General features: G+C 41.0%; 1 protein-coding gene across 2 annotated transcripts in view; it reads right to left on the bottom strand.

The window, feature by feature from the left end:
* Window positions 1-382: 382 nt before the first annotated feature.
* Window positions 383-13,089, bottom strand: part of KCNAB1 (potassium voltage-gated channel subfamily A regulatory beta subunit 1) — a 472,013-nt gene continuing 459,306 nt past the window's right edge. For both annotated transcript variants that reach the window (XM_043997394.1, XM_043997395.1), the window contains exons 13-14: window positions 6,674-6,762; window positions 383-2,396 (exon numbers count right to left, since the gene is read on the bottom strand). In XM_043997394.1, the coding sequence (XP_043853329.1) occupies window positions 2,307-2,396; window positions 6,674-6,762 (179 nt within the window). In that variant the 3' untranslated portion in view covers window positions 383-2,306. The remainder of the gene's footprint in view (window positions 2,397-6,673; window positions 6,763-13,089) is intronic.

The raw sequence follows: 13,089 nt of genomic DNA, 5'->3' as shown, positions 1-13,089 counted from the left end.
CTTGGGGAATTAAGTGATTTGTTCAGGGTTCCACATCTAAGAAGTGTCTGAGGCAGAATTTAAACTCAGTTCTTTCTGACTCCAACCACAGTGCTCTCTCCACGATGACACAGAGCATCCTCTAAGTCAGTGAGTTCCCACCAAGATCTGAACTCATGTCTGGATTAAAAACCCAGAGTGTTTATTGACCAACTAATTATGGCAGTTCATATCTAAGGTCATAGCACAGGTAGATGCTGCTTCCCCTTTTCTTTTTTGTTACCAATCTTCCAGCAATAACCCATCCCGTTCAGTGGGGTGTTTCCTGTTTTGTGACATTAGGTAAGTTTTACCTCAAAAAGCGTTGAATAATGAACTTTGTAGCTAGAACATTAGATGCACAAAATCCTTTTATTTTCTCCAAGCAAATGTATAGCAAGTAGATTGCAATTTCTGATACTCGGCACTACAGCGCCTTTATACACACGGTAGACCATAAGATGAAATACAAAATGAATTTTAAAAGTTTTTTTTTTTTTATCATGAATCCGGTACTCTTCTGTTTGATGGGGTTGGGAGTGGGGAACAAAATTATCTCCATGAAATAGTTACAGGTTCATGATTATCAAGGAAGAATTGTTGGTGTCCCATATTCACCCTTTAAGATTTAGCATTGAACCACTCCTCTCTGTAAATGATAGTGATTCTATACGAATTATACAATTCTACGATCTTTGGGTTCAAAGTGTTTCGTGTAAAAGTGACATGGCCCTGTTGCTGAGAAAATGAAGGTTGAAAATTGTCCTTCTTTTCAGTGGTCTGATCATTGATGTCCCCTCTGAGGGACAGGTGGGGGAGTTCATAGCATCTCTGTTAAGTGGATGCAGGTGGTATGTAGGAGAATAAGAGAGGTCATTCAGCAACAGGAGTCACCACAACTCAAGTTCAAGGTCAACTAGTGCCCAGTGAATCCATTTGCTTTTTGCCCATGCTGTCTCATGCATACTATGGCTTAATGCACCTATTGGGGTTACGGAGGCATCAGGAAATTTTTGCCTGTTTCTCAGTGGATCAGTGCGGGAATCCACATTGACCGAAGTCTACTGCCTAGGTGACCCAGCACCGCCACGAAACACAACCTGTTTCTTGTTGATTCCCCACCTCCCCAAATCCTAAGCATTAGATTGATAGTCTTAGTGTTGAACTTTTTTTTGGGGGGGGGCATTTTATAGCATTAAATTGCACATGTATATCTTAAAAGCTCAACTAGTGAAACTTTCAGAAGCTATACCTACAAGCAAATATATGAAACAGCTTTTAATAACATGTAGACAAAAATGAATACATTTCCAGCTACATTGGTATATGATTTATTCAGAACAAAGATTCCTTAGAAGCATTCGTTTATCTCCCTCTGATAAAGTCATCATACCATCTCTGGTTAATTATTATGTGATCCATCCTCTTATCAACTATTCCTTTAATCTTTAAGTGAACATAACATTAATGATATCCGATTAGGAGCACTGATAAAGGTATAGAAGACAGTGTTTGTAGCAAACTACAGCTGATATTTAAAAGGAAAAATACCACAGACAAGTGAGAGGCTGCCCATGGAGCCTTGGGTTTAAGGTCCTGCCTGAGATACTACTAGCTGAATGACCAAGAAACCACTTAATCAGTGCTTGGGGAACCTTCTAAGGCTGTTAGGCACAAATTGCCAATCTGCCTCGGGGGAGGGAGTTTCCATGCTGGGGGTACTGTTCCCATCTATAATAATGACAGACAGCTTTGTTAAATGACTAAGTGAAAGAAAACTTGATTTTAGAAAAAAGAAAAGAAAAAAAAAAGCTGAAATTACTCCTGCTTCTTAAGCCTCATCAAGACTTTTTTTTAAATATATATATATATATATATATGTATATAATCTCATAATCGCATCAGAGGATTTTGTTCGTTTGAAAAAATATATCTGTACAGCCTTCTTTAAGTTACCAAATACCTGAAGGTTATAAATCTTTTGTTTCTGTTTCTCATCTACTTTTCATTGCATAAGCATGAGGTACACAGAGCAACAACGCAAGGATCAGCAGCGGCTTTAGTCATAGATAAGAAAATAGAATCGCTATTCTCGGTGGTGAGTTTTCGCGTGTGCTTTCAAACATCGGCACACAGTGGTAGCGACAGCAGACACCTCGGAGGATCCAGGAACGCTAGAGGCTGAGCAGCGGGCTGCTAAGTGACTTGGATGACTGGATATTGGAACAGTTCGGAACTGGCTACAGGCCCCTATGATAACCATGCACTTCCATCGCCTCATGCAGGGATTAGGAGCGATAGTCCTTTTTACTGTAGGGCTTGTTCCGCAGTATGTTATCGATCTCGTTCACCACGTGTGATGTCATCTTTGGAAGGACCTGAGATGAGGGAAAAGGAGAACAAATGGTGGATGTATACTTCCAACCAAAGTGGCAGCGCTGTGAGGGTGGTGACTATATCACTTTTGTCTTTGTATAATAATAAAGAAAAATAGCCAGTTATGCTCTCATTTGATTCTCACAGCAGTTCTGGGAGGGAGGTGTTGTTATTCCCATTTTTGCAAATGAGGAAAATGAGACAAATAGAGGTGAAGAGACTCTGCCAGGGTCACACATCTGGTCATTGAGGCAAAATTTGAACTCAGTCTTTCAAATTTTAAGTCCAACATTCTGTCCCCTCTGCTACCACTGACCAATGAACTTTATGATTTTTTGTTGTATTTAATCAAGTAGTCAGAATCGAGTATCATTTGTCCTCCATTCTTTAGTTAGTTAGCTCTCTCCTGACACCCTGTAATGCCTCTTTGTGGTGAGGAGATGACCCTCAATCCCCAGGACCAACGCTAGCAGACCACAAGCTCTGGCAGGACCTACCAAGGTGGAAATAGTCAATCAATTAAGAAGCATTTATTAAGTGCTGACTGTATTCCAGGCCCTGTGCTAAGCACCAGGAATACAAAGCAAAACTCCAAAAAACTGACTCGTACCTTTATGGAGTTTCTATTCTATTGGAAGAGAAATATACTAGATACCGAACATGAAAGATAGCTGGTGGGGGGGGGGGGAACAGGCCTGTTTACAGGTGATGTCATCTTTGGCAGCTCCAAGAGTTATCTACCTCAGACTGGCCAGCCACAGTCCTAGGAGGTTGTTCATGGGTGATAAAATTGGGGGGCTTGTAGCAATTTTTAAAAAAGTTGAGTAGGAGGTCAAGGGCCTCAATCTGGATTTGCAGAGAGATTATATGGACAATCAATCATAGATCCTTGAAGTCTCAATGTATAGAGATCTATAGAGAGCTACAAATATATTTGACCTGATGTTTTTGCCTGGAAATCTATTACTGACTAAATCTATCCTCAGTCAAGAATCCTGTTGTAGTATCTAACACCAAAGATTACCATAACATCTTCAAATTACTTAAAAGTCTAAGTATAGTTCATTTAAGTTTTGACTCTCCTTTATGGAAGAGTTACGGATGCTGTAATCTGCTACCCATGAAGCTGTGAGTTGCCACAAACACATAAGTAAGGACACATATAGCCTATGAAATTTTAAAAATAAACATTTTAATCTTGAGTTTCTTATCCTAAACGGCATGATACCTAATGGAAATTAACCCAATCTTTTAATACCTAGGTATTTAAGTGGAATAGCTATTTTATATATGACCAGTAGGGGGTGCTCCTCCCTTTGGCTTCCAACTTTGGGATTTCAGAGGCATGGCTATTCTTTTCTGGTCCTCCTAGGTGGGCTCCTTCTCAGCACTGCCCACATTCCATTGGGCATACCCAAGGAGAGAACATTAGAGGAAGGCCTCTGAAATGCCAATTGGAGCTTAGAGGAAAAGCTAATAGAAATTCATCCATTTCTCTGGCTACCATCAGAATTCAAACTAGTGGTTTTCTAGTAACCAGAGTGGCATCATCTTAGGGGGATCCAAGGGTTAGCAACTTGGATAATGAAAGATAATGTTTCTTTCTCTCAACTTCATACTTATTGTATATGTATCACTTGGATTGTGTTGTGGGAGGAGCTTATTGTGTATAAATACCCTGAGGTTCTGAGGTTCAGGGTCTTTGGGTCCTAGACCAGAGACCAGCTTTTTTTTGAGTGAGGATCCCTCTCAATAAGCCTATTTACTTTGGCTTGGAGACTTTCTTTTTTCTTTGTCTAACCCTGCGACTTAGAAATTTTCGCAACAGTAATAAAAACATTTCATACTCCAAGAATCTATCATTTTGTTGGTTATGGATACTTTTTCCACCTACATGGATTGTACGTCCTCCATCACTGAAAAAGTCACTCAGGCCCCCTAGACTCCAGAAGTTAGCTTGATGAGAAGTCTGTGACCTAATTAGGATGGTCCTCAGGTAGCTATGGACAGTCCATCCTTGGAACCCTAGATGAAAATGGATGGACATAATGGCATAATGTATGGGGTACGGGAAAATCTTGATACAGATCTTGCCCTGGACACTTATTAGCTGTATGACCCTGGGAAGGTCACAACCTCTCTGAGCTATAAAATGAGGGGATTGAACCAAATGGTCAATAAGCTCCCTTCCAGCTCTGAAACTATGATCCTAAGATGATGTCATGGGGGACAAAGGGGAAGATAAGTAAAAAGTTTATATTGTATTTTAATTTAAACTCATTTATTATTATTATTATTATTTCTTTTTGCGGGGCAATGAGGGTTAAGTGACTTGCCCAGGGTCACACAACTAATAAGTGTCAAGTGTCTGAGGTCAGATTTGAACTCAGGTCCTCCTGAATCCAGGGACAGTGCTTTATCCACTGTGCCACCTAGCTGCCCCCCTAAACTCATTTATTTTTGACATTCAATTAAAAAATTGAATTCCAAATTCTGTCTCCTAATCTCACCTCCCCCCAATCATTGAAAGGCAAATAATATGACATGTGATATGTAAAATCATACAGAGCATATTTCCATAGTAGCCACATTGTCAAAAGAATCAAGAAAAAAAAGAAAGTGAAAAAAATATGCTTCAATCTGAACTCAGAGTTCATTAATTCTCTCTGGAGATGGATAGCATTTTTCATCATGGGTCCTTTGGAATTGTCTTGGATCATTGTATTGCTGAGAATAGCTAAGTCATTTAGAATTGAACATTGTACAATATTGTTGCTACTGTGTACAATGTTCTTCTGGTTCTGCTCACTTCACTTTGCATCAGTTCGGGGGACAATTTACATACTTCATTTTCATATTCTCAACACTGGAATTGTGAAGGCTTCACAATTCTAATCTGACCCAGAGCAGACTGTAATAGGAGTCAGTGTGAGCCAAATCAATTGTTAAAATTTCATTGTTAGCATTTCTACCTTAGAAATCAGCAAATGCTATAAATTAGAGCTTCATTGATTGTTTCATTGATCATGGGTGATGCATCCTTAGCTTCATGTGACAGCACTACCATGCAGCCCAAACCAGATTAAAATGCAGTTGGGAAATATTTAACAAAATAAATAAAAACACAATAAAACACAGGTAACAGCTAAGTAAAAAAAGCTAGGTCAAAGCTAAGTCAATATGCAGCTCAGAGATCCCTTATGTAGGGATCCCTTAGTGGCCGTGTTTCCATTTGTGTCTAAATTTAAGAAAGTGATGGAGAAAATGTTAATAATGAAGATTAAACTTAAAAGTGGGTAATACATACACACACTTCTTTTTTCTTTTCTTTTTCTTCTTTTTTTTTTTTTTTTTGGTGAGGCAATTGGGGTTAAGTGACTTGCCCAGGGTCACATAGCTAGTAAGTGTCAAGTGTCTGAGACCGAATTTGAACTCAGGTCCTTCTGAATTCAGGGCCAGTGCTCTATCCACTGCGCCACCTAGCCGCCCAAACTTATTATTTTTTTGGAGAGTCTGTTGTTAAACATTTGCCAGCATACTACTGATTGAGACCCTATATATTGTTGTTCCCTGGCCATCCAAATGTCAATTTCATCAGCATACCTTTCTCCTCCTTCTTCTACCCTGCCCTGGGCAGTCCCCTTTCCCTGTACCAATGAATGTCATGGCTTTCCACCTTTACCTCTGGGAACAATCATAAAATTCAACAGTTTTTCTGGGAAAAGGCATGTCAATCAAAAGGTTATTTCTACTCACCATCTCTCTGACTTCCTTGACCAAAACACAACTCCCTGGACACCATTCCCTATGTGTGTTATCTTCCCCTATTAGAATATAAGCTTCTTGAGGGCAGGAATAATCTTGCTTATATTTATGTCCTCATTAACTTGGCAGGGTGCTTAATACATGGTAAAAGCTTAGTAAATATCCATCCATCCATCCATCCATCCATTCATTCATTCATTCTCAGTTGTGCAGTGCAGCAAATAGAATGTATTCTTAATACATTCCTCTCCAGGATTCCTCTCCAATCTCCTTGATGGAATCAGAGTCCACCAGATTTACTGATGATTCATTGGCAAATGTACCAGAGTTTTTTATTGGCTAAGATTGATGCATAATGTTATAATTGTTTCCAAACTAGATCTAACTCATTCTTGGAGTTTGGGGCTTCTTGGCAACTCAAAGGTTATGACTTTCTGAGGCACTGAAATGAGGAAAGTGAAGTCACCATTTGTGAACATTTTTGATGGAACTCATTGGTAATGGGTCTACTTACCTGAATGGCACCGAGGTTTTCTATAAGTTGCTCAGGATTGGAACACCCCAGGAGAACAGAGCTCACTCCCTCATTCCGCAGGCACCATGCTAGGGAAAAAGAAGAATCAATCACTCCTTTGAAGCACTTCTGAAAACTGTCAGAGGAATAGCATATGTAATGGGATTGTCAGACCTTAAAGTACCATGTCAATGTTTTATCATCACCACCATCACCATTATCATTACACTTTATTTACAAAGTGCAATCTTGTAGGGTAGATAAGCTAACCTTTATCCCATGGGAGCTATGGGACTCCATGCCATGGTGCAATTCACCTTTCCTTCCATAAACCTCTTTCCCTTGGACACTAAGATTGTCTCCCGTTTCTGCAGGATCTTGCTCTCAGCTGGCAGCTAATCCCAATGAGATTGTTCCCTATTAAAAGGGTCTCTTTGATGGTGACTATGATGGTAGCTATCATTTCTTTCAAACCTTAAGGATTACCTCATATTTTACACACTATCTCCTTGGAGTGTCATGACAACCTGTGAAATGGTTATCATAGTTATTATAACTGCCTCCCCCCCCCCCATTTTACAGATATAGAGCCCCAAACTCAGAAAGATGAACTGACTTCTTTGCCATCACACAGCAGACAAGTACCTTGGCTTAAGTGACTCTATTTCTTTCTTGTTAAGTCTGAAGAGTATTTTGTCAGACCTCACCATAGGGGACCTCTCTGCAACTTTTGACATTGCTCATCAGCTTCTGCTGCACAGCCCCTCTTCTCTGAGTCTTCCTCTTTTTTATCACTCTGCTCTTTCTTGGGTCTCCTACTACCTGCCTGACTGTGCCCTCTCAGTCTCCTTTGCTGGATCATCATCCACCCCTTGCCTCCTAGCAGTGAATCTTACCCAGCTCAGGTACCACTTCCCCCAGGAAGGGGTCCCTCTAGTTCCTCTCACCTCTGAAGATATAATAACTATATTACTATAAATTTTGTATTTATTTTATGTGTATATATTTTCTCCCAATAGAATATAGATCCTCTGAGGCAGGAATTATTTTTCTTTTAACTATGTATACACAGAGCCTGGCACAATCTCAGGCACATAGTAGGTACTTAAGAAATGTTTATTAACTGAATAACTAAAGCTACAGGTCTAGGTACAGAGCAGTGACAGGCAGTATGGTTTAATAGAAGGAGCATTGAAATTAGAATCAGAAGACCTCATCAATAGTCAATAAACATATACTAAGTGCCTACTATGTTCCAGACACTGTAATAAGTGTTGAGAATACAAATCAGAAAAAGAAGGATGGCCCTTGTCCTCAAGGAGCTTACACTCCAATGGAGAAAGACAATTTACAAAAGGCAGCTAAGAAGGAGGAAGGGAAGACTCAAGAGGTCAGGAGTGGAGGAGCTGTGTTGGAATGTTTATGGAGTAGGAACCAAGCAGAGGAGCTGATGGGAAATGAAGAGCCCTTTCTAAAGGGAGGCTATAGGAATCCTATTTAGAGAAGAGAGGCAACTGAGGGTATTGAGGAGGTGACAAGCATCAATGCAGAAGAATTCTCCTGGAGCATGAGATTCCTGGGAATGAGTTTATCCTGTGGACAGCAGGATCTTCCTGGAGTGAGGCAGAGGAGCTGATGGGAAATGAAGAGCCCTTTCTAAAGGGAGGCTATAGGAACCCTATTTAGAGAAGAGAGGCAACTGAGGGTATTGAGGAGGTGACAAGCATCAATGCAGAAGAATTCTCCTGGAGCATGAGATTCCTGGGAATGAGTTTATCCTGTGGACAGCAGGATCTTCCTGGAGTGAGGCAGAGGAGCTGATGGGAAATGAAGAGCCCTTTCTAAAGGGAGGCTATAGGAACCCTATTTAGAGAAGAGAGGCAACTGAGGGTATTGAGGAGGTGACAAGCATCAATGCAGAAGAATTCTCCTGGAGCATGAGATTCCTGGGAATGAGTTTATCCTGTGGACAGCAGGATCTTCCTGGAGTGAGGCAGAGCAGCTGATGGGAAATGAAGAGCTTTTCTAAAGGGAGGCTATAGGAACCCTATTTAGAGAAGAGAGGCAACTGAAGGTATTGAGGAGGTGACAAGCATCAATGCAGAAGAATTCTCCTGGAGCATGAGATTCCTGGGAATGAGTTTATCCTGTGGACAGCAGGATCTTCCTGGAGTGAGGCAGAGCAGCTGGTGGGAAAAGACCTAAGTTTAAGTCTTTGCTCAGACATGTACTAGGTCACCCCCCAGACAAATCCTTTCCTGTTTCTGAACCTCATTTCCCTTATCCATGGAAAGAAAGGTTGGACCCAATGTCCCCAGAGCTCCCTTGCATCTTGAACAGCCTATGATTTCTCTATAAAATATAATTTCATGGGTGTTCTAGAGCAGAGGTTCTTTTGTATTGTGAATGCCTTCAGAAGTCTGGGGAAGCCTAGAGCTCTTCTCAGATTTCCAAATTTTAACCAATGGAAGAAAATGCTAAATTCCAGTTAGAAGTTGGTGAAAATAAAGGTATATATTTTTCCCCAACCAAGTTCATGGACCTCCAGAATTCTATCCTGGACCACAGGTTAAGAGTCCCAGTTCTTTTAGAGGTTACTTTTTTATTTTTGATTTTGTTTTAATTTTTTGGTGAGGCAATGGGGGTTAAGTGACTTGCCCAGGGTCACACAGGTAGTAAGTGTCAAATGTCTGAGGCCAGATTTGAACTCAGGTCCTCCTGACTCCAGGGCCGGTGCTCTATCCATTGTGCCACCTAGCTGCCCTTAGAGGTTACTTATTCCAAGGAACCATTGGGAGGGCAGGCTCTTCACTTGCTGCCCTGCCAGCAGATGGATCTGTTCCACAGACTTGTCTAAATCCATGGGTAAGCACAGCTGCAGACGATTTGTGATAATTACCAATGGAATGTAGCCACAGAAGTTGGTGGGGATGCAAACTGCCATGCAAACAGCCACAGAAGGTAGCTTGTCACATCCCAAGGCTCCTAGAAACCTGTTCTGTATGCAGGTGTGGGCAGCAGGGGGCCAGGGGACAGAGATGTTTATTTAAATGGCTCATTTCCTTCTGGTGCAGTGGCTTATCTCTTGGCACCACAGTGGATCAAAGGCAATGTGACCCTGGTTAATTTCTCTTAATGCCTTCACAGATTTGTGGTGGAAACTTGTCTGTGAAAGATAAAAAGAAATTGGGAGGATGGAGAAATGTATGTTTGCTCTGTGCTTCTGGGGTGGAGATAGGGGACAGAAGTGGATTATAGAACGAGAAAGTTATGGACATAGAGAATGAATTTATCCAGGGCATTCAGTAAATGCTTAAGTCAACAGAGACTCTCCTCTCTAGGCATAAAATGCTTTCCTACACTTTCAAAGTTCAATTTAAAGGATCCTAGATCACCATTGACTCAATTACTAAGTGCATGTTTTACAATTTTCCCCCTCCTGTCCTCTCTACCAGATAGAGAGCCTCTCATAAAAAACTGTATACAGTTGGAAGAATATGCATGTAGGTTGGTAGTTATTGATATTCCTACTCGATTTTTAAAAAATGAGGGTATTAAGATCTAAGATTTCAGTTATCAATAAGTGCAACGAGATTCTCCAAACACTGAAGGGGAGACCACTAAGCTATTTAGAGGGATGTTACACAAAATTCCCTGAACCACATCAACTCTTCTTGACCATGATAATGAGTCTCAATAGGCATTTCCTAGGGTGATACCATTCCAAAGCCAAGAAGAGATTCTCGCATATAATTTTTAGTTCCTTTCTACAAGCAAAAAGAAACTAGAGGTAACAAGTTCACAGTTTTTTATACAAACTTCTTGTTCTTTGTATGTTGGCATGTTTGTTTGTTGTCAAGTTCACAATAATAAAATTATCATAACACTAGCAACAACACACCAGAGAATGTAGAATGTCAGAACTAGGAAGCAACTTTGACATAAACTAGCCAAACCTTCTGCTTTTCCAGATGGGGAAACTAAGACTCTTTTCTCTGTCTCCAAATTGATCTATGATTTCACCAATTCAGGGGTATGTAATATGAATTACACGTGCCTGCCCAGTCTCCAGGACCCTTGACCAAGTTCTCCCAGAAGTTTGCCATAGGAGAGTTCACCCAACATCCTGGACACCTTCTCTGGTTTCTCCTGACATTAAGAAAGTACTGTGGGAAGTTCTCTAGCTGCCTACGTATCACCCTTGGCTCTTGCCATGTGACCAAGTTCTCTTTTCTTCCTGCCCCAAGCTTCCTTGATGATGACCTTCACAGGTGTTCTACTTCAGAGTTCCTCATCAGTTCTGTGGTGACATTTGCTAACCCCCACCATGCACTTCTCCCTTGCCTTCTGTCTGATCCTTACCTAGTTCTTCTGGTCTCACTGCCATATGTCAACACTAGTAAAGTGTTAATGTTGGAGTTGGGCCTTTGACTTCATGAGAGGCTTGAGGTTGATAAAAGAGTAATTTCCTCCAAGCAATCCAGCCCAATCTTGTTTTCACTTCTGTGCTCAGAATGTTGTCTCCCTGTATCGTCTGTTCCATATATATACAGTCGGACAAGATCTACGGCGTATCTGCCCAGAGGCAAATTGAAATCTGCCCAACTGTCATTTTTCATCCACTTGGTCTTTCTTGTGTCAATGGACAGACCAAACTCTTTTGATCAGGCCTAGATCTCTTCTAGGAGACTGCAACATTTTAGGGCTTGATGCAATCAATACAATGCCTTGTGAAAACATTTAATTTAGTTTTTTAAAGGCCCAATAGATTTCCATTATATTCATATACCATAATTTGTCCAGCCATTTCCTCCTTATTCCAGTTCTTTGTCACTAGAGAAAGAGCTGCTCTAAATGGTTGTGGTGGTTGTTTTTCTTTCTTTTTTCTTTTAAGAATTTTTTCTTTATTTTTTTGGTGGGTCAATGAGGGTTAAGTGGCTTGCCCAGGGTCACACAGCTAAGTAAGTGTCAAGTGTCTCAGGCTGGATTTGAACTCAGATGCTCCTGAATCCAGGGCTGGTGCTTTATCTGCTGCGTGACCTAGCTGCCCTGTGGTGGTTGTTTTAACATGAGTTTTCAGTTTCTTTGGGAACTTCATTCTGGGTCAAAGAGTATACATAGTTAAGCGTCTTTGGGGGCATAATTCCAAATTGGCTTCCAGAATGGCTGGACCAACTCACAGTTCCACCAACAGAGCATTAATGTGCCTGTTTTCCCAAAGCCTCTCCAACATTTGTCATTTTTTGGTCTTGTTTGTCAATCTGTTGGGTGTGAGGTACAACCTCTGAGTTACTTTAATTTTCATGTCCTAAATATTAGTGCTTTGCAGCATTTCACTCATGGCTGTTGGATGTTAAAGTTTCAATGCGTTGGCTTCACTGTCCTTAAAGACCCCTGGATACAACATGTGAATCCTCCCTCTAGCATGACTGATAAGTGATCATTTAGTCCTTGCTTATCACTTCTTACTGCTAATGTAAACCATTCCAATTATGGATTCTAACTCCCCCTCCACACACCCACACCCCTACTGCTCCCACCACTCTGTTTTATCAAGTCAAAATCTACCTCTGCTCCTTATTCTGCTTTATAGGGCTAAGAAGAATGAGACTAGTCCCTCTTCCACATGGTTGCCCAACAAATACTGGAAGATGGGTATTAGGTCTCCCCAAGAGGCTTCTCTTTTCCACAATATACATCCTTGGTTCCTCTCACCACATGGTCTCTAGTTGCCTCATCATCCTGGTCCCTCTCTTTTGGATTTGCCCCCCGATTGTTAGAAGCAAGCACAACGGTGTGGATACTGCTAGGGCAAAGTACAGTGGGACTATCACTGTCTTTGTTAAGGAAACTATACCTCTTATAATGGAGCTTAGGAGAATATTAACATGTTTGACTGCTGTAATGTACTGTGGTCTAATGTTAAACTTAGTATCATAGATTTGGGACTGGAAGAGATGAGTGGACCAAAAAAAATCTATCCTAAAACAAATCTTTATTTTTGACATTTTATCTTCTTTAGTCCCCTTCTACCCAATTTGTCACTAAGAGGGGCTGATTTTCCCAGAAAGGGTTTTAGAACCCACTCCTGTCCATTTCCAAAGTAACCAGCCTAATCTAGCATGTCACCCCCTTCCATCAGGACAATGGTAGCGACATCAGCTCCCAATTGCTTTTCCCACCTCCAGTTTCCAATTCATAAATATGCAACTCATATTTACTGGGCGCTTATTATTCTTATTCAAGTGGCTGTGGGGAAGGGAGAGATGAGCGGGACTTGGTCATTGTCCTCAAGGAGCCCACAGACTAGTGGGGAAGATGAGGCATACACACTAATTCTAACATAAGGAATGATGGACAGTTTTAATGAGAAAGTAACCAAGATACTCGAGTTAGTTCTTTGGAGAAGGCTCCAT

This window comes from Dromiciops gliroides, chromosome 3, assembly GCF_019393635.1.
Source record: "Dromiciops gliroides isolate mDroGli1 chromosome 3, mDroGli1.pri, whole genome shotgun sequence".
NCBI lineage: Eukaryota > Metazoa > Chordata > Mammalia > Microbiotheria > Microbiotheriidae > Dromiciops > Dromiciops gliroides.
The sequence above is the reverse complement of the archived record's forward strand: the minus strand, read 5'-3'. Positions and strand labels throughout refer to the sequence as shown.